The sequence below is a fragment of the Dermacentor albipictus genome, chromosome 1 (assembly GCF_038994185.2).
Source record: "Dermacentor albipictus isolate Rhodes 1998 colony chromosome 1, USDA_Dalb.pri_finalv2, whole genome shotgun sequence".
Classification (NCBI taxonomy): domain Eukaryota; kingdom Metazoa; phylum Arthropoda; class Arachnida; order Ixodida; family Ixodidae; genus Dermacentor; species Dermacentor albipictus.
In genome coordinates this window covers 454,199,234-454,221,188 of record NC_091821.1, presented here as the reverse complement: position 1 = coordinate 454,221,188, position 21,955 = coordinate 454,199,234, and the positions used below count along the sequence as shown (strand labels likewise).

Genomic DNA, 21,955 nt, shown 5'->3' with positions numbered 1-21,955 from the left:
ATGTCGTTAAACGCTGCCCATATGACCCTTCTACTCGGACACTGGGGAACCCGCTCTGCTCTGTTGGGCCCCCATTACATTTTCAGCTGCGTCTAGCTTGCATGTGTGTGGTGCCAGAAGGCACCACATGTTCAGGAAACACTAAGTGTTCGACACCCAACATTGTGCTGCAATTAGCAGGCACATTGCAGTATTTGCATAGGAAGGCAATGCAGTTGTTTGGTGCACTTTTTAAGAAACTGATGCTCTATAGCATACTTACTGGGTCAACAGTTTTACAATTAAATGAAGCTATATTCTGCATTTCATTGGACTAAAATTGCCATTTTTCACCAGACAGCAATTTTGCAGAGGCCACATTGACTGCATTATAGCGCGGAAACATTCCACAATTGTAGCTCCAGACTTTTAGGTCTTTACAACATTACAATTCCCACCAATTCTGCTTTTTTCCCATACTCATGAACATCACTGACAAAAGGCCTCAAACTCAAAATTTGTGTCACAGGAAAATGGCAGAAAATTTTCAGTTGGCTATGCTGCTTGTCTATTCTTACACAAATGCACCCTGGGTCACCGACAATCAAGCGCATTTCCATCCACGGGCGACCACGTTCATCGGCTGCATCTCGTTCAAGCAAAGCAACCAAAGGACAGTGGCTGAAGCAGACGGCCAGCGCAGTCAAAACACGCTAACCCAAATGCGAGTCACCTGTGAGCACCACCAGCCTCGCTCCTCAAAGCAGGTTCTCCGCGCAGACGACGTGGGTGTTACAGGCTACAGGGCAAGGGGGGAGACAAAAGGGGGTTGGGGGGTGAGAGAAAGAAGCAATTGTTCATACCCAGACCAGTCAAACCCAGCGGCGTGGCGAATGCTCGCACAGCGCGTTACCCCCAATGGTTGCTTAGTGGTGGTTCCCGAGGCATTGCCATGGGGCCTTGCCACACAGCCCTAGAAAAAAACAGGAGAGAGAAAGATGTAGTCACTGGCTCCAAGTCGTGATGGCGACAGGCCGAGCAACTTTTTCCAACAAAACCACAAGTCGAGCTGCTGCAGATCAGCCTTTTTCTCTTTTTTCATTTTTATTGTCCTCGCGTAGTGCTCCCTGCAACAACAACTGCACGGCACACTAAAATCATCAGCCTTTGGAAAGAAGATTGTACATGAGGCATTTCTCTTTTCTCGTTTTATACACAGTCAAAGAAGGAAGGAGGAAAAAAATAAAAATAAACGCCAGTCCTACGCAGCACACGCGCACACAACACACATGAAGTTTTGTTTTTTAAAGAAAGTTTCTCGAACACAAATGTCCTCGAACAAGCTCCGTTACGTAAAGCCGCAAAGTTCAACCCTCTCTATCTCTTCGGAAATTTTCTTCTAGCATTTTTTTTTTCGTCTGCCGTATTCGGCGCGCCCGGTAAAGGAGCTAAAAAAACGTAAATACACGAGCCCACATCGGTTGGCACATACCGACGGCTCCGAAACGCCACCACAAAAACACGTTCAGTCAAGTCACCAACGGAGATCAGGGTTAAAAAAAAATCCGGGGGAAGGGGAGGTTTTGGAAGCCAGCGCACGAAGAAGGCGATGCGAACGACGAGTCGATGACGTACCACTGCTCGAAGAGGTCACCGATCTTGTTTTTCCCTTCTCCGTCGCGAAGGCTGCCGCCACGTGTGAGCATCCATTGTGGCGTGGCTAGGCCTACACGAGTACGCAGCATCCACCATTTTTTTCTTTCTTTCTTTTCAAAGATGGACGCCGGCGCCGGCAGACGAGGTAAACAAAAAACGAGGCCAGGGCTCGGCTTCCTCGCACTGCTAAGCTAGGGGAAGCGTCTGACGGTTCCGCCTATCCGGATGAATGGCGCAAAGGAACGCAAGAAAAAGAAAAACGAACGTCGAATGGTGCTCTGTTTCAGGAATGAAAAGTAATGCGATGACCGGAGGAAACAAATGCAGTCCTAGCGTTAACCGCCACGAGTTGGGGAGGGGGGTCGAATGCTTTTTTCTCTTCACGGCAGGCCTAGAACGATGACAACGCAACAACGAACTCTTGTGTGCGGCGGCGGAGGTTACTTTTTTTTTCTTTATCTCCGTTCTGCCTGGCTGTCCCGCGCGCGCATTTCTCACGGCTTCTCGTCGCAGTCGCGCGATATGTGGCCCTGTTTGCCGCAAGTGTAGCAGGTCTTGCCGTCTTCGGGGCACTCGCGGGCGATGTGTCCCGCCTTGCCGCAGTTGTAGCAAGTGAGTCGGCTAGGGCCAAAACCGCCGCCGCCGCCGCCTCCCATGCGGCTTGGCGGGCCTCCGCGCATGCCGCCGCCGCCGCGGCTACCGCCGCCACCGCGGGAGCTGAACCCACCTCCGCCACCGCCGGAGCGGTAGGAGCTGCCGCCGAATGATCCGCCATAGCTGCGGTCTCCTTGCGGGCACTCGCGGGCGAAGTGGCCGGGCTTGTGGCAGGCGTAGCACTCCTGGCTGCTCATGTTGACGGTTGGTCAGTCGTCTGGGGTCCGGGAACCGAGTGGTGCGATGTCTCCGTAAAGGTCGGTAGCGGGAAGCGGGTCCGAGAACCAAGGCAGCAACTTGAACGCCAACTGACACCCACCGAAGCTGGCACGAAATGGAACAAAGAGAGCCTTTTGCACACGGACCACTGGCACAGCTCACGTGGTACCTTTTCTGCACACGGCTCGCAGCGCGAGCCCCGCTCGTCACCAAGGCGTGCGTGTTGTCCCCGCTTTGACCGGTCGGCGCCAGTGGTCAACCGAAACCAAGGAAAAAAAATGATATTCCACGCGCATAGGATGATAGCTCGATGCGGCTTTCGAACGCGCGCACATTCCCTGCTGCAGCCACGACGCGCACAGCTGACGAGAAACGGCCGGCAAAGCGTTCCAGCTCACCTACTCCGTTCAGAATACAAATCTGGAAAACAGCATGGTGGCACGCGAACAGCAAGATGAAACAGGCCCGAAAGACTATTTATTTGCCCTTGAATCGGTGGTCCTGCGTGTGCCTTTAAAATTAGCGCCTCCGCAACGACTGAGGCATTTGTTTACGACAGCCGAGGTCGTTACTCCCAAGGTGCGTCGTCCGCTCAAGGCCGCGAAGACCGTCTAGTAGTACTATCCGGCTGCGTGATAAGAAGCGCGAGTAGCTGTAGCATTTCGACATCCTGCATTGCGCAATGTGTCTGCTCTACACAGCAATACCGCGCACCGGTGTGTAACGAGTTGGACGACCTCGTAACTTGAACGTGCTTGACAGAAGCAAGCGTACGTCATTTCTTGCGCAACATCGAAGCGCGCCAGATTGCGACAACTACGTGAGGGGAAACCGAAACTTGATGTGAGCCGCTGCAAAATTTGTCTAATTGATTAAGTTAGGACAGCAATAAAATAATAATTTCCAGAAAATAACGAAGATCAATAGAAAATGTTGGTTTTTTTTCCTTAAGGGTATTTGGCTGGTGTTTGTGTTTAGTTTTTTTTTCCCGGTGCATGCGCTTCGCCGCTCACCCGAGTTGTCAAAACGTGGGCAATGGCGTGGGTAAAAAACACAGTAAAAAACGTACAGCTATGTTGTTTTGCGGACTCTTCCCCCATTTTTCATGGCTGCTGCAGCGGTATCTCGGCGGATATATGTGTGGATATGCGCGCACGTGCGCCTAAAGGCATAGAGTTTCCATTTCCCGATGGAGAGGGGAATGTATGGAAGCCGAAAAACTGCCTTGAGGGAGCACAATAAGTCTGCATAATGGCATATCTGGGAACCGCCGTCAACCCTACTATGTGGTAACATTACAGCAGTATGCTACATAACCGTAACACAATTGTGCCGGTAAGCGATGCTGCGGAAGGTTTGCGGCGCTGCGAAAACACCCCTGCCTCCCGTAGCTGACGCTAATGTATGCATAAAATTCTAGTACCAGCAAAATTAACCGTTGACTCAGGTAAGCCGAACCCAGAGCAAGTGAAGAACACATCAACTGCAACGGACGTTATATATATAGATGAAAGTAAAAACCAACTTGTGTGGTTTCCTCCGTCTCAACAGGTTTCTACAGGTATCGCTGGAAATGTTGACGGCCATGATTGACTGCAATTACTACCACCTTGCAGTTCACCAATTCGTTCACTTGCTCTTGTTATGGTTTGCGCACGACCTCCGAAAAGTAGAGTGCGTAGTATATTTAATGGATTCTTTGATTTAGCTATTTGGTAGGTGCCGGTATGCGCATTCTTGGTGTGTTCTCTCGAACGGGTATATGTGCCACGGTGGCAAAAACGGTACAGAATCATTAAATGTAGCAAGATATGTGTGTCCTATTTTTCTGTGCGTACAACTGCTGTCACCACTCCTCCGCCGACAAACATCAACTTCCTCCTTGTGACATTGTTGCGTAGACCTCTCATATGCGTCAGTCTGACTAGGTGTTTGCGTTTCGGCATAGCTTGTGAATGGTGGAGTGCATAAATTGCTTGACTGAAATCTTGCCTCGCATGGATTCCAACATGTGCGTTGGATCTCCATAATAGATGCATTAACAAGCCTCGCCATAGTCATTGTTATATCATACAATCACTGACTTATGATATAAGATCCAAAGTCATCAATCAATAAAAAATTCTCAGTTTTGTCAGCAAAGCATCTATTGTGATAGCAAATTAGTGCACAGCTATATAAAGTAGGGATAGTAGTTTTATTGGCCATACAAACTTTGAAACATTCGCTTACTAACTGAATTAGCGAGCACGGTTTCCCTGCATCTCTCACCAGGGTTGTGCTGTACATGCCGGGCCCCACGAGAAGGCTTCATTTCTTGTACCACTGGATAATGACTGTAGCACTGTCCTCCAATCAATGAATTCAGGTCCCATGTCTTTCGAACTTCAAGTTTTCCTCATTTTCTTTTACTTTGTGTTGTAGGGAAACCTGCATCAATACATTGCAAATTCTGCCAATGCAGAAAACAACACGAGCTTCCTAGTGGCAACACCTGCCGTAATGGCAATGCCGTCATGCTGCTAAGCTTGAGAGCTAAATGCTGGCCACGGTGCTGCGTTTTGACAGGGATGAAATTCAAAAATGCATTTGTGTACTTAGATTTAGGTACATGGTAAAGAACCCCAGGTAATCAAAGTTAATCCAGAGTCCCCCGCTACAGCTTGCCTCATAATCAGTTCACGGTATTGCCATGTGAAATGCCAGAATTTAACTTATTAAAGTGTTAATTCCTAGTGGCAGCATATGTGGACACTCCTTTATTCAGTAAGCTACGAAAAATTTCTACTTTACCTTGAAGTGATTGAGCGTAGTAGGACAAGGAATGTCACTGAAGCCAATGTTTTAACAAGGGGATTCACCTTCGTTGGCGGTGGGATCAAAGCCCAGCCACGGCAGCCACGTATCAATGGAGCTGAAATGCGAAAATGCCTGTGTACTTAGATTTAGGGGCACATTAAAAAACCCCAGGTGGTCCAAATTTACGGAAGCCTCCCCACTATGGTGTGCCTCATAATCGGAAAGTGCTTTTGGCACATAAAACTTTCGTAAAACCATTTTAAACCTTCATTGATGCAAGTAGGATCCCTTTGCTGAAGCGTTGACTTTAGTGACATTCGTTGTTCGACCATTCTTCATCATTTTAATTAAGCCTTTACCCTCCTGTGAACCTCGCTCTTGTTTTAGATTTTGACCACAAAATGCAGCCGTGAAAGCACCCTTGAGCATTACATTCTTGAAGATATGGGTGTAATAAACTGAAATATTGATGGAGGAAGAAGATAAGAAGTGAAACCATCAATATAATGATAATTTTATTTCCTGACAGAAGCCATAAATTATTTCTTGTCATCCACGACTCCTCTGTAAGTCCCACCAGCTATGCGGGCTCCATCATAGCACCGATGTGTATGTTACCAAGTATCAAGTACCAAGTAATGGTAGCAAGTATGTTACCATTAGAACAACAAAATTTAGCTATAGTAAACAAGACCTGTGGTACAGTAATTATTGCAACACACATTGTTGAAGGGTTACAAAGGGTTAAATATTATAGTAGAGGGCAGATCCTTTCCTGACTGAAAATTCTGAACCGAAACAATTAAAATGTGGCATTTGTTAGAAGTCATCATTATTAGACTTGTCAAAGAGATAACCAACATATCCATCAGTTGAAAATTTTGGTTTACAATTTTCTGTTACTGCTATTTCCAACCAGAGTAGCTCAAATTAATTTGCCGGAAGCCAATTTGGTCACATCAGTGGAATCGATGAACAGAATGTACCACTGATGTGACTCTGAAACCAGAAAGGATATACAAGACTAGTGCTTCAAGTCAGCAAGTTCATACATGAGGCTTGACATGTGTATAATTAGAATTGTGTACATATTTTTGTACGATTCCATCACTATGTACACATATGTCACCCTGTGGAAACAGTGTTTTAATATACATTTCAGAAGATGTTGTCACTTATTAGAGGCCCCATAAGGCTTCATTGCCACAAGAAACCCTTTCTAAGCCTAGGCTCACTTATTATTATTCGTGGAAACATACAAAACACCACATAAAGCAAATTGAAGCAGGCCTGTAATTGTTTCCTGAAAGGGTCACCACACCCATTGGTTTGAAAACAAGATAGGAAAGAGAAAAGGAAGGCAAAGCACAACACGACATACATGACGCGACATACATGACATGCAAGAGTATATGAGCACCGCAGGTGAGAGTAGAGTCTTGTAGTTGAGAATTGCAGGTCAGCTTTGCGAGTCTATGAGTCAGCTTTGTGAGCCAACCGCACACACATCCAGAGCCCAAGGTATTTGAGAACGCAACGATGACTTTGGAAAAAGCAGTTATATTTTATGCCAAATCTAGTATGTTTTCTCCCTGTACCAGTGTCTCATTCACTACTGTTTTCGAAAAAGTTCAGTACCTTCCACCTCAATGAGTGACTACGTGCAGCTTTGGAAAGGGTTGCACATAGTTGCGCCAGATAGCACTTCTCAATGGCGGCCACTGCTCCCACAACATCAGCCTTTCGTGTGTTTTGAGTATGGTCTCGCTGTTGTGTCTTTCCCTCAGTGAGGCCTCAGGGGCAACCTAAGAGTGAAGTGCCAACTACTGATACTGAAAGCTGGGCAAGTTGCTAACTGGCATTATGAAACATGATTACAGTACTAGTAGGGAAGACGAAGACAAGCACAAATTGCATAAGACGGGTGCTAGACATCAGCCGGAGTTAAGGCACCAATGCTTTCATGCCTGAAAGGCACACTTGCATCAAAATTTGAGAATGCGTGTCGTACCTTCAAATTTTCTAGCTATTAAAATCTCAAGTAAAGAAATTGATTATTTGAAAAGAGGATGCATGGCACTCATGCGTGATGGGCTTATTTGAAACTATGACATACTCAAGTTTTGGTGGGACTGCACCTTTAATGCCTGTAAGCATTGGTGGAGTAAAGCCAGTTGAAGTCCAGTGCCGCTTTGCGTAGTTTGTGCCTATTCCCTTGTGCTGTAACTATGTTTCATGATGCCAGTGGCAAGCATACCGCTGCCCAACTATTTGCGTAGATTCACTAATCAATCAAGTTAGCTAATTTCTTTGACTTCGTGGCTGGGGAGAACTTGTGTCAATACTACAATGTCTCTTGGGAACTACATCTCGCAAGGCAAGAGTTAAAGCAGCTGAAATGTGGTTTTGTCGGTGGAGCTTGTACCAAATTTCATTTCATTGCTCTCAGGGCCAGTCAGGCATCGGATAGAGGAATGGATTGTCCTAAAAGGTGATAGTTTACATAAGCAATTGTAACACAAGATCAATATAAGCAGACTTGAAGGCTGAAGGATCAGGGATGGCGCTGATGGCAGCAAGAAGGTGGTTCCAGTCCTGGCCTGTTCAAGGCACAAAGGAATTCAAGCACTGATGGGTCCAGGAGGGTGTCACACTAACTCCAACTGTGACCTATATGTGAGGACATATGAGCCAGGGCCGTAAACAGGGTATCTTAAAAACTGTCGTCGATGTAATGGATGCTACAAAAGATGCACAAGTGAGCAATACAGTCTAGAATGGATAGACTGGGAAAGTTTAGCGTCTTTTTTATGAGAGAGACACTGGCTACGTAGAAATGGTTCTGAACTGATTGAAGTGTTAGCGAAGGGATTCGTTGTTAGTGTCTCAAACAGAAGAGACACATTTTAGTTTGGGGCGCTCAAGAGTGTTCTGCTGTAGTAGTTCTAGCGATGTGGGTGTAACAAAAAAACAGTTCTGGCAAAGAAAACCAAGCACGTGGTTTGCATTACTACCTATTAAAAAATTCCACATGTTTGTTTTGGGCTAGATTATTCATGAACACTGATACTTATAATGTGTTAACATATGCTAGTGGGGAGCCATTATAAGGAGATAACCATGTGCATTGGAGTGATCGATCTTCTGCATTCGTCTCGTCTCATTGCCTTACACTTATAGAGCTACCAAGGATGTCACTATGTTTAGTAGGTACAAATTATGAGAACTGCTTCTAAGTCACCACCTTGAGGGTGACGGGGTGAAAAGCCTGCAGCTAGCCGCTCTTGTGTTGTGCAAGCTGTGTGGAAAGAAACAAATCCATCATGTACCACGACATCATAGCTTCACTGCAACATGGATGAAGAGTTAAAGGCAACAGCAATGCAGTGTGCAACTTTCAACTGTTTGTTTTGGAGTCAATGATTATTATCAGGCTACATTTATAAGTTTATCGTCATTTGTAAAAAAATATTTTCAGAAATATGCTCCTTGAAATTCACTGCATTCATTCCATGTGTGTTGCTCGGGCTTGGAAGGAAAGGGTGTTCCAGGAGCCTCTCAACTTTCCAGTGCCATCACTCAATATAGCCTCCACATGCTGTAGAAACTCTACCATCTGGACAACTAAAAATAACTTGTTCCCAGGCTATAGTTACGGTTGATACTTGGTGAAGCCATTGTAGTACAAATAAACTAAACACAAGATTGCTAGTGCCCAAGGTGTCCAATATTGCATTCATCGTGTCTGTTTTATTTACGGTACGGTGGCTTCACCAAGCATCTGGATAATGTCTGACCACTGGGCCCTTTCTCATTGTCACAGCTATAGGTGACGCCTTGCCATTAAGAGCCAAAAACTCTTTTCGGCTCCGAAAAAAAAAAAAAAACGATTTTGTCACATCCAGAAATGTGGCAATCTCCAAGTTGCTGTGACCACTGTCCAAGGCGACAAGAACTACACAAATTTTCACTTCATTGTGTCAGACTCGAAGCCGATGCAAAGGGCTCTGCCAATATCCTGAAATAAACGTGCTAGATAGGTGGCAGGAAAGTTGATGAAGACAAAGTGTCTAGATGGGTAGAATTAGAATATTGTCACGAGAGGAAAAGCCAGTCAGTCAGTTCTGAGCGAACAGCCGTTTACAGTTCGTTTTTGCAGCAGCTACCAAGCACGCTTCTTCTTACTCGACTTCTAGCGTAACTAGTGCGTGCCATTACCCCTCCCTCCAAAAAAAAAAAATAAAGTTGGGGAGATGTTAAATGCCACAAGGAGAAAATAAAAGAAATGAGAAAGACAACGGACGTGACGACAGGGGCCGCATCACAAAGTTTGTGGATGAGAGTCAGCGCGAATGGTAGGGCTTCATCCTGGTAACGTGAACAATGTCAGAGGAACGTGGTCTACAGGAATGGTGCAAAGTGTCGGCTAGAATAACTTCAGAGTTGACAGGACTTAGACGACGCATAACTATGTAGGGTCCAAAGTATCGGTGCAATAATTTATCTAACCAGCCTCTTACAATATCTCCCGGGTTGTATGTGACGTCTCGATGGCATATGTTGTATCGACGAGCATCTTGACTTTGTCGGGATAGAATTCGTTGCCGCGCAAGGTGCCGCGCTGCTTCGGCACGCTGAACAAAGGCGTCTGTATCTGGTGCGGTAGGTTGAGACGAAGTTGGTAGGAGCATCACGTTGACCATAGTGGTGACGTCGCGTCCGTAGACCAGACGAAAAGGAGGAAACCCGGTGGTTTCTTGAAGGGCAGCGTTGTACACGAATGTCACATATGGGAGCAGTTCATCCCAATTTTTATGATCCGTGGCAACATACATGGAAAGCATATCCGCAATCGTTTTGTTGAGGCGCTCAGTTAAACCGTTAGACTGCGGGTGATACGCAGTTGCCGTACGGTGCGTTGTTCCGCTCAGCTGCAGAATATCTCTGACCAACAGGGCAGTAAAGGCTGTACCATGGTCTGTGATGAAGACAGCAGGAGCACCATGTCGAAGGACGATATTTTTGATAAAGAAGTTAGCAATATCTGAAGCAGTAGCTCGCTGAACGGCTTGTGTTTCGCAGTATCGAGTGAGGTAATCGGTGGCGATAACGATCCAGCGGTTATCAGCCGAAGACTTGGGAAATGGGCCGAGTAAATCCATCCCGACTTGTTCAAAAGGTGAGCAAGGAGGTCGGACAGGCTGAAGCAGACCGGGTGGTTTCAGTGGTGGAACTTTGCGACGCTGGCTATCTCGACAACTTCTGACGTACTGCTTCACGGTTTTTGGGAGTTTTCGCCAATAGTACTTCTGCTTGATCCTCGCGAGAGTATGCGTGAAACCAAGATGCCCGGACGTTGGTTTGTTGTGGCATGCACGTAGAACGTCGTCGCGGAGAGTAGCGGGAACAACGAGCAGGAAAACGGTTGCCGTAGGGTGAAAGTTCCGCTTGTACAGGATGTCGCCACGTAGGCAGAAAGAGGACAGGTGACGCCCGAACTGCCATGGGGGCTGTGGGTGGCTTCCTTCAAGGTATTCAATCAAGGGCTGGAGCTCGGAATCTTGGCGTTGCTGTTGAGCAAGGTTTAAAAACGGAAGAGTACAAAGAAAACCAGAATCGTCGTCACTATCTAGTGGTGCGAATTCGACGGGGGCGAGGGAGAGACAGTTGGCATCAGTGTGTTTCTGGCCAGACTTATAGACGATGGTCACATCAAATTCCTGCAACCGAAGGCTCCATCTTGCGAGACGGCCTGAAGGATCTTTGAGATTCGCCAGCCAGCCGAGAGAGTGGTGGTCGCTGACGACACGGAAGGGGTGTCCGTACAGGTATGGGCAGAACGTCTGGATAGCCCATGTGACTGCCAGACATTCTTTTTCAGTTGCTGGGTAGTTTTTTTCAGCAGCAGACAAGGTTCGGCTGGCATACGCAATAACGCGCTCAACACCAGCTTGAAACTGTACGAGTGTCGCTCCGAGACCAATGTTACTAGCATCAGTATGCACTTCCGTGTCAGCCTCGGTGTCAAAGTGACCAAGGATCGGTGGTGTCTGTAGACGTCGCTGAAGGCCGTGGAAGGTGTCGGATTGTGCCGGGCCCCAAACAAATGTGACGTCGTTCTTGATGAGTCGTTGCAAAGGTTTGGCAATTTCACAAAAATTGGGTACAAAACGGCGGTAATACGTGCAAAGCCCTAAAAATCGGCGGACATCGTGTTTTGTCTTCGGTATCGGGAACAGAGCAACTGCCATGGCTTTGCCAGGGTCAGGGCGCACACCGGTGCTGCTGACAATATGACCTAGAAATTTGACCTAGAAATTATTGTCCACGGCAATTCGAAGCTTCATTCTTAAATACATACTTCGAGCACCCAGCACAGTATACAGGGTGCCCCAGCTGAGCTGGAGCAAGTATAAACAAAAAGAATGTAGAAATTCCAATGGAGTTGCCAAAGTATGCGTAAGCATAACCCCAAATTTTAATTGACCCACTCCTGCTATAAGCTTACCCATGCATTTTTTCTCAGGAGCCCTATGGATATTCTCTTACGTATTTTTAAAATTGTTTCTTATCGCTGATAAGCTACCAATCATGTACATTTAAACTATTATAACGATTCAATGTCTTAACTTTACAAATTACGCATTCTTGTGCAGATACAAGGCATTACGCTTTTCGCATGAAGGTGCTGCGGTACTCGGCAAAGAATGCTTACACATTAAAAAGTGAAACCTTCAAGGCAGATGAGGCAAACTATATTGTCGGCAACCTCCTGGTGCTTGTAGTGTACATTTTGTGCATATTTATGTACTCGTTTGTTTTGAGCTGTCACACCTATTATTAGTGCTTACCAACTAGCCCCAGCTTCAGCAGTCTTACCCCTAGAAAAAATTTCAGTATTTGTGTTTCTTTAAATAGAGTAATTCGTATTAGCAGGCTCCTTCAATACTTTTCATCCTGTCGTGAAACTTCCCCAAAAGTTTCATATTGAGACAGAAGGTGGCGCCAGAGGTGCGGGTGCAAGTATAAGGTGAACAATCTGCCGCGCCAGATGGCCATGCTCCACGATCGTGCAGATCGAGCTTTCACAAAGAAAGGTGCCTCTTGCTCACTTATTTCAGCATGTTTGTTGAGTGAACATGCAATGGGAACTTCTACCAAAAATAATTTAATGTGCGATGCTGTTGTGTTTAAATTACACACGGCATCGTTTTGTGATTGACGTCGCCGCTTTCACCGCTAGTAGCTTTCCTTGCACAAACTGTTTTGTTCGACTGCCTCTATTTGCACTTTCTCTAGTTAGTTGGATAAGTCAGTTGTATTTTGCTGGCTAGTTCAGTGTGTTAGTTAGTAATTGGTTGATTTGTTAGTAAGTTAATTAGCATAGTTATTACAGTTAGGTTATTGGTGAATCATTTTATAATTTCGGTTAGATAACTTATTTAATCAGTTGGTTAGCTTTGTTAGTTTGATAAGCTAATTAGGTTTTCTAGTTAGGTTATTTAGTTAGATTAGCACGCATATTACTTCATTATTATTATGTAATTAGTTTATTGGTTGAGTTGGTTTTGTTATTGTAAGTTTTCTGTGTTACTTATTATTGAGTTAGTTAATATAGTTAGTAGTTGCTAGGCTACTTGGTTGTAAGTTTCATAATTAGTTTAGTAATCAACAATTTATTTGGTCAGTTAGTTTTGTAATATTAGTTGGTAATTAGTTTGGTAATAATTAGTAGAAAATTAGTAATTTGTTTAGTAATTCGGTAATTAGTTTTGTGATTAGTTTTGTAAAAGTTGGTTAGCTTGTTCAGTTTGAAACACGTCTTTTTTTTGTGTGCAATTACATAAAAGTGCGACATGAACTTGCGCTGTAGTCGGCTTCTAACGGTGGAGTATAGCAATTGTTTGTGTTTGAGTTTCTGAATACTGTACAGCAAAGAATGGCGATTCGCACATTGTGTCGACAATATTCACATGCCTATACAGGCAGTCAACCCTTGCGCAATAGCGAGTGTACTGTAAGGGTTGGGGTCGGGCATGAAATGATGGTAGCTGGCCCATGCTGTCATCCAACTCATCCATGCTGAGGAATTGTTGAAGAGATAGACTTGTTCTCATCGAGAACGAGGAATATGGGATTTATTTACAGTAGCTACATGAAAATGATGCCGTTCACCAGTCTAGCATGACTGAAAGAGAATGCACCCTCAACAGCCGATGATGGCTGCTTAAATACATTCTGTCCCCCCTAAATCCCTAGGTGAGGGAAAGCGGCCGTTCACTCATCGACCGATGGGAGTGTCCAAAGTCATCGTCGCCGACCTGCCTTTGAGGGGGAGGGTTTACGCACGCACTTCCGCACAGGTTTCACTGACCAAACTGAGGTGAGAGGGTTCTCTCGGACAAGGGTCCTGGCCCGAGCAGGCGCCTCTTGGTCCCAGTGTTGACTCTGCAGACAGTGGCCACCATGCCTGTCCATTGACTGACAACTTCTAACACCTGTGAGACGGCGCCACAAAACTTCTAGGAGTTCCCCAGCGCCAATCAAACCGTGAAGGCGATGGCGACTCCACAAACAATACTTGGTCCGCCGACTGTGACTGGACATCCCGGTGCCGTTCGGTTGGGGTCACGGCGCATTGTGGTCCTTACAAAGCGAGTCGTCGCAGCAGACATATGGTGGCGCCGATGGGCTGTTGACTCGGCGCACTGTTGTTTTCCCAACGCGAGTCATCGCAGCGGGCCGGGCAGGTTTCCACTGTCGCTTCTCTAGTTCGCCAGCCCCCGCAGGCCATTCATAACAGTACGCATAGAACGCCTGTGGCGTCCGTTCGGCGTCTGCTGATCCAGCTCGCCTTCTACTTGCGCCAGTGCCGCGGTGCACCCGTCCACTGCGGACGCTATATGGAGCTCTCGACCCACACAGAAGTTTCAATGACCAGATAAAAAGTATTGAATGGCCCATATGGTATTACTCATACTTCTCAATTATTAACTATATGACCATGACGTTTGTAGACACATTCGAAAACATCACTTTCAGCTGTTTGCAACACGCTACCATTTTGCTTTATGTGCTTAAAGAGAATGTCCAGTGCGTAGGCAGTTGCTGGCGGAGTAGAGGCCGCTCTACCCCTCCCTCCCGTGCTGCCGCCCCACTTTCTTCCCTCTCGCGTGCGAGAAGTTGCCCTTGCGACCGGTCGCGAAGTATACGCAGTTGGCTCCTATGGTTGGCTGCTGAAGTACCCAGATCGGCTTTTGCCAAGTAGCCACAAGTTCCTCCTCTCCAACCACGCTTTTCCTTGCCGTTCGCGTCGGCCGCCATGTTCCGGCGGCGTGGTTCTACGCATAGAGTTTCCTACAAAAACTTTTGTAGGAAACTCTATGGTTGTACGCACGACCTTCTGGTCGCGGTTGTACGCGCTGTATGCACATGAACGGTATGCATTTGCAGTCACGGCTTTGCTGTGAGGGGCAGTGAAGAAACGTGGCAAACGAGTTACGTACTGACAAGAAGGGAAACGTGCCAGTAATGCGTTCCAGCTGTTATTGACGTGCTGTTTTGTCGTAGACGGTGAAACTGCGTAGTCGTAGTGGCTGGTATCCTCGGTATCAGGATACCAGCCACGGATCCCACACAGCTCCAGGTCCCCCACCACATTCACCGCGAACTTCTTATTAAACCTCTCCCTAAAAACATGCACCCCACCTACCATGAACCTCGCCGCAGAGCTCGCGCACGGGCGCTCCACAAATACCATGGCACGGAACCGGATGCTGTGTGGGTGGATGCCGCATGCACAGGTGAGGACGCGGTTGTTGCCATCACGAACTCCCTACAACCGATTACCACCCTTCACATATCCCCAACTGCCACTTCGGAGGAGGCTGAAGAGGCTGCCATTGCCGTAGCTATTACGCGCACGAAGGCCCGGTATATATTATCGGACTCTAAAACTGCCATACTAAATTTTGCTCGCGGGAGAGTTCACGTCCCTGCATTTCGCATACTGAACTCTCTCGCTGCACACCCGCCCCGCCACATGGAGCTCATATGGGTGCCTGCCCACTCGGGGAATCCTGGAAACGAGGCTGCCAACGCTTTAGCCCGAGGTTTGCTCAACCGGGCACCGGCGGCCTCCGATCCAGGGTTCTCACGGGAGCGCATGCATTCATTCACTGAACTGACGCAAGCCTGCAAAACCGAGCGTCGGCTCTACCCCCCACCCCATCCCTCCCTCGACAATTATCACCAGAAACTTTGGAGGCGGCTCCAAACACGCACCTTACCCTCCCCTTATATACGCTCGCGCTATCACCATGTCCACACCGACCCCTCCTGTAAGCTCTGCCACCACTCCAAAGCCACTCTCGATCACATTCTTTTCCTCTGCCCGGCGGATCCTCCCCCGCGGGGCCTGGAGCACCTTAACTACTTGGGAGGCTTGGGAGACCCTACTGCGCTCCGAGGACCCGGCCAAGCAAGCCATCGCCACAGGCCGGGCTGCCAGCGTCATGAGCCTCCGGGACATGAACGTTTGAGTGCAGTGGGGCCGTGCGGGGGCCCAAGGACCTGCGTGTCCGCAACTCCCCTGTGTCCAATAAAGTTTTCACCACCACCACCATGCGCACGCGCATCTTTGTGTATGCAGAGTGTTATTGCAGATCTTTCGATCAATCGCTCGTACGTAGTGCAATTCAGAACTGTACCTGCAGCTTTGTATATGAAGTGTGTTATTGCGGATGATTGCAACGGTCACTCGTCCATGGTACAGTATTCAGAACTGTGCCTGAACACTTGCGCGCTTGCGCGCGCGGTGCTAACTTATTTTGGTACTTAGTAAACAGTGCGCATAACTCTTACCCGTCCTTGCTCGCCATGTCTCAGTCCCTGTGCCTTTTGTTTCTGCCGGCGGCAGCTTGCAAGCCCTAGCAAAAAATTTGGTAGGATACACTGATAAAAATTCTATCAGTATTTTTTATTGCATTATGAAACGATACAATGGATACACTTTTACTTCTATATTCTGGACGTATATGTGCTATTCCGCTTGTACAAGTCTACTAGTGTATTATTTTTATTAGTGTGATAGTGTATTCGTATTAGTTTGCCAGATCTATACTTTATCAGTATCCATGTCTGTTGTATAGGTGTAATGTGCTTCGAGAAGAAGCAAGCTTCCTCGATTGCCCAAAAATATGAATAAGACATAATGCATCTATATTATCACAAAAGAACAAACATATAAATCAAATATGAAGCCCAGGATTTGCAAAGGAAAGATTATTGGAACAAACCTAAACAACAAATATATACAATACAGCTTAAAAAGAATAAAAATATGATCACATTTAAAAGATAAAAGATGTTTACATTGGTTCACAACAAAGTTGAGCCTCTTTAAACAGGAGGTTATTGGCAATCAAGCTACCGAATTGGTTCACACGTACACCACGAATATTATCAGACTTCACAATCTGGAAAGCTAGTGAATGGAAGTGGTGGGTTCTTCATTATTCATTACCATACCTTCATGGCGCTGTTTGCGGGATATGTATGTTAGACATTTCAGTTTGCTTATTTCAGCTATTTCAGCTTTCATTTCAGTTTGCATTTCAGTTTGTATCTATATATATTCTTCTACTGGACACCGTCACTTCAGAAGACATATATAATGAGATCATCCGATCTTCTCTTAGAGTTTGTTGTGAGAACACTGTCTTTGTACAGATTGGGTGCAATGACATACAAAGTATGCCAAATTCTGCATCTTCCTAAAAGTGTGGCTACACTAGGACCTCTTTGATCGCATTCTTCATTTGTACTTGAAGGCGGAAATGGACTTCTTGTTAAACTGGTCAGCGGAGCTAATGGTGTTCCTTTACAAATATTGGAACGTTATGTACTTGCTCGAAAGTTACAGGCAGCTAAAGCTGGTTTAAATCTTTCACCAGAAGCAGTCAGTTTTCATGGTGTACAGGAGAGGAGAGATGGTCAGCAGACAGTTTTGTTAGGCTCTGGAAAGCTGTGCCTGAACTTGAATGAAAGTGAAAAACAGGCTGTAGTCCACAACCATGGCTGCAACTCAACAAGTGTCACTGTATATTACCCAATGGTCATTAACTAATGAACATTCCACTCTCTCCAGTACACTCGGACTACAGAGAATAACAACAGTGAATTTGTCAGCTACAGTGAATTTGTCAGCTTCTCAGGCGCGTTTTTTCTCATTTGTAGAATTCTTACTGGAGCAAATTCTTGTATAATTCTGCAATGCCAAAAGCTATTTCCTGTTGAAATTCTCCATGCAAAGCACTTTTCAGTCTGCGTCAGAAGAGAGGAAGCACTAGTTTATGTAACACCCAGCGAAGTTATGTGCCTTTGTGTGTTTATGGAAATAGACCACAATATTTTTGTACCGACAATACCAAACCTTTATGAAAGAGTCTAAGTCCCGTACTCAAGACATGGTAACGATGAACAGTATGTCTTCAGCCATGGTACATGAATGTCTGGTAATAACAGGTTGTAGCTTTAAGAAACAGCAGCTGGTAACAGTGCACTACACTTTACGGCATTCTATAAGAATCAGCTTTTTTGACGTTTGAATATATTAAACAAGCGAGAGCCATCAAAATTCGAGAACTTTTATTTTTGCTTGCAATAGCTTCTTCTTTTCCTAATGAACCAGCTAGCCCAATTTGTCACTCTTCATTATTGTACTCTTGTTGAGCAAGTGCTTGGGGAATTGCATGGTCTGCATGTTGACAGTAGTGATGCAGCTGCTGATGAACAGTCGCGGTAGGCAAAACATGACAATATTTTACAAGACTTATGCATGGTTTCGGGTTGGTATCCCTACATGTAGCGAAGGACCCTACTTAACCAAGTGACTGCATTGAGTGGGTGATCACAGTGAACAAACAGTGCTTCACTAGCAGATGGTGAAGAGGTAAAGCTTCTCAGTCTGTATGCAGGGGCATGTAAAGCAGCTGAATGATGCCTTAAGTGAGCAGTTGTGCTTCTTGATACAACAGCCTCACTTTCACATCGTGTATCTGTCTTCCTCACTTTGTTATTTCTCCTTTGACTCAATGTAGCTGATGCAAGTTTATACGTTAACTGTGGCGGCATGACCAAGACACTGCCTTTTTTCTGAATGAAACAAGCAAACTGTAAAGTGTTATTTTAACAGTGTATTACGGTTTGAATCAAACACTCCAAACACTATATATGAAGCATGTTGCAGATAGACTTCTTTGCTGTTGCGTGCTGAAGGCCACACAGGTTAAACTGCTCTTACACATTTCAACGTGCAGTGGTTGAACTAGCACCCAGTGAAGAATTGTGTCTTCTGATATTGCAGTATGTGCGCTTGATGTTTGGCTGTTTTTATTCATGAATATGTGGTTATAAATATGGTAAATCCATATTTCTACTTTCAGGTGCTCATGAAAGAGAGGTATTTCATCGAGCTAACGAATGGCTAACAGGTCTGGATTTGTGGCTTCAATCTAACAGACTTCAATTAAACATCAGCAAAACGAAATACTTACTCTTCCGGCCGCGAGGACACCACACGACTATAAACTTGGATTTAAAATTTCAAAATGTTACCATCGAACAATCTGCATCAGTTAGATTTTTGGGGGTGACATTTCAAGCAAACCTCTCATGGACGCCTCACGTTGACAAGCTCCGAAGTGAGCTAGGGCGAGCTGTTGGAATCTTAAATAAAGTGAGATATTATATCCCGTCTGCGGTAAAAAGGCAGATATACTACGCGCTATTTCATTCCCGGTTATGTTACTGTTTCTTAGTATGGTCAACAACGACTAAGACCAACCTAGACAGTCTTTCTTGTTTGCAAAAGTGAGCGGTGCGTGCAATCGGAAATTTAGAACTTTCTGAAGACACTACACCCTTTTTTAAATCTAATAAAATACTGCCTATTCATAAATTGTATAAATACAACTTGGCCATGGAAATATTGCATCAGCACCAAACAACACCTATCCAAACCAAATATCAAGTGAAACCTGGTCCGTACTGCCTACGAAAGAATTTAATACCCAGGCCACGTTCTCGTACAAAATATGGCGATCAAAAACTAAGCTTTATGATACCAGACCTTCTCAATGAATATCCGGAAATTGCTGAAGCGCTCATTACAGCTACCTCAGTGCACATTTTCAGAAAAATGCCCAAAAATTTTTTCCTTAACACAGACTAAAAATCGTGCCGGACTGATCCCAGTTGGTTACCGCTTACTCTGTCTCTTGGCTTTTCATTGTGAAAGTCCGATATATTTTCTGTACTCGGACGATAGTTTCGACATACCTGTACAATGTATCTGATTGTATGTGTATTTATGTTATTGATGTAAAAAAAAAGGAACACTTATCGATGTTTAAGTTCTACCGTGTTCCAAATTGAGCCTATTGTAGTCAATACTTTTGTTATTATTGTTGTTGTGTGACTGCTGCTGCCAAGGGTGGCGAGGCCCAGTCAGGCACGTTCAGTGCCTTTTGTCGCGTCCCCCAAGGCATTTCTGTAAGGAATGTCTTGAATAAATGAATAAAGAAAGAAAGAATAAGTTCTCAGATCTGTACTCACTTTTGCTTAAATAATATTGCTGTATTGTCATGTTCTGATGTGTTGCTGTAGATCTTGTGAGCACAAATGGGCGTGGTGATGTTGGTACTTCAGTCTGTGTTTTTCCTCTTATGTGTTTGTTTAAATGTGGCTAAAGTTGCTCACTTATTGTTTAGATAATGGAGTGTAAAATAAACTCATGTTTGTTGTCATGTCGCTTGTGTCTCGTCCTTGTTCCTTTGTGGATGCATGCGTTAGCGCTGTTATAATTTTCAGGCGCAGAAAGAAGTTTTAATGAAATCACGTTGGTAGTGCCTAATTTATGGCATTCACAAACTCATCCTGACATGTTAGAGCTGCAGTTAGTATCCAGTCTTGAAAGTGTTTTGTTTTGCCTTTGCAAATAAACTTTTTTTGCGACAGTAATCCTGTTTTGGAAGTGCATTAAATGTTGCACATCCGTCTCGCAAAATTTGTAAATGCAATTTTGTATTAAAAGAACTGGAGCACACCTGCTACAAAAATTGACTGATACTTTCCTCATGCAACTTCCCCAATGTAGTTTCACAGACTAAGTAACGCTGCTGTGCTTTGAAAACGTGTGCTTTAATTTACGTTGAAACATGTTTAGGATATCTGCATACAAGCTGTAAGAAGCTTTGATAATTCAACAGTTTACACAGTTCATTTTCATTTGATACTCTAATAATTCAACTGTGTTTGTTAATCTGTTCACATGGCAGGCAATGCGTTCGGGGTTGTATATTGAGTTCATTTTAAAAACATCTCTTCAAGCGTGTGGGCACCAGTGTTTGTGCCATTTCTAACATGCTTTATCAGTGTCTCAATAGATTTCTGTATGTTGTATGATGATCTCTATCTGGGTTTAAAAGACTGATACATAATCCTATTTGGTCTTGTAGGCAGCACAATGAGATCTATCTGCTGCCTACCAGTCTGGTAAATAGTTCTGTGGGTCAGGTAGGAATATATATCAGACTCATAGAAGGACCCATACAACCTATACATATTCCTAACATACTTGTAGAAATTAGTTTTTTTGCTAGGGTTGTGTGCGCAAAGCCTCAGATAACAACTGCCGTGGCCGGCAGCGTCTTTTCCTTTTGTTTTGTACTGTAATAAAACCACTACCGAATCTCCTGTATGTTGCTGTTTAAGTTTTCAACAATAGCTCAACTAAGCAATTTTAAGTAGGATGTCGCATTGCGCAGTTACGCATCATTCGCACTCAGGATTGAACCCACAATCGCAAAGCCAAATTCGCCATTCACAGCTGAATCTGGTTAGCGCTATTCAGACTGATGATGGGCCTTTCGAAATGTGCATTGCACCTGCAGTTGTGCTATCTGGCCTTTAATATGCGTCAACCATTGTCTTGGGGTGAACAACGAAAAGTTGCAGCAGCCAGCAGAAATAATCGTTCGGAAAGGTACGCTGACTTCCAGCAAACAGCGACAGATATACAGAAGTCACCTTCGCTGAAAATCTGTAGCCAACACAACTGCACAAGCAGAAAAACAAGTGTGCTGGACTGACACAGGAAGAACATGGCAGATGGAAGCAGCTCCCAGCCGGAAGTGCGCTCTGTCCAATAAAGTGCGTCGGCGACGCTGCAAAAGATTTCGGTACTTAGCTTTTAGAGCTCATAAAGGCACTTTACTTGCTGCCGGAGCCCAACGCCGTGTGACAGTGTTCCTGAAGATAGTCCCGCAGTCTCACTCGCGTTTCTTTAAGCTGTGGAACAGAAATCCAACAGCTTAATGTCTACAACACTTGGTATACTTTAACATTAAAGTTACAAAATGCACCGCTCTGCATTAAATTTGAATTCTGTCTTTCCACTCTGCTCTTCCGTACTTTCGCAAATGCAAAACCGTCGCAAGTAGCAAGCTACGCCGATTCTGTACCTGAAAAAGCACTGCCAAACATTGCTGAACTACTTGGAACAGTAATACATCAGCAGAAGCTACACTCTTCATTGCCATAGAAGAAACTTGTCGGCAAGGATATGTACTAAAATCTATATGGCGAC

At 45.1% G+C, this 21,955-nt stretch overlaps 1 protein-coding gene across 1 annotated transcript; it reads right to left on the bottom strand.

The window, feature by feature from the left end:
• Window positions 1–1,052: 1,052 nt before the first annotated feature.
• Window positions 1,053–2,682, bottom strand: LOC139054770 (CCHC-type zinc finger nucleic acid binding protein-like). The gene has a single exon (XM_070532371.1). The coding sequence runs from the start codon at window positions 2,484–2,486 to the stop codon at window positions 2,130–2,132; it is 357 nt and encodes a 118-aa protein (XP_070388472.1). The 5' UTR covers window positions 2,487–2,682; the 3' UTR covers window positions 1,053–2,129.
• Window positions 2,683–21,955: the final 19,273 nt, after the last annotated feature.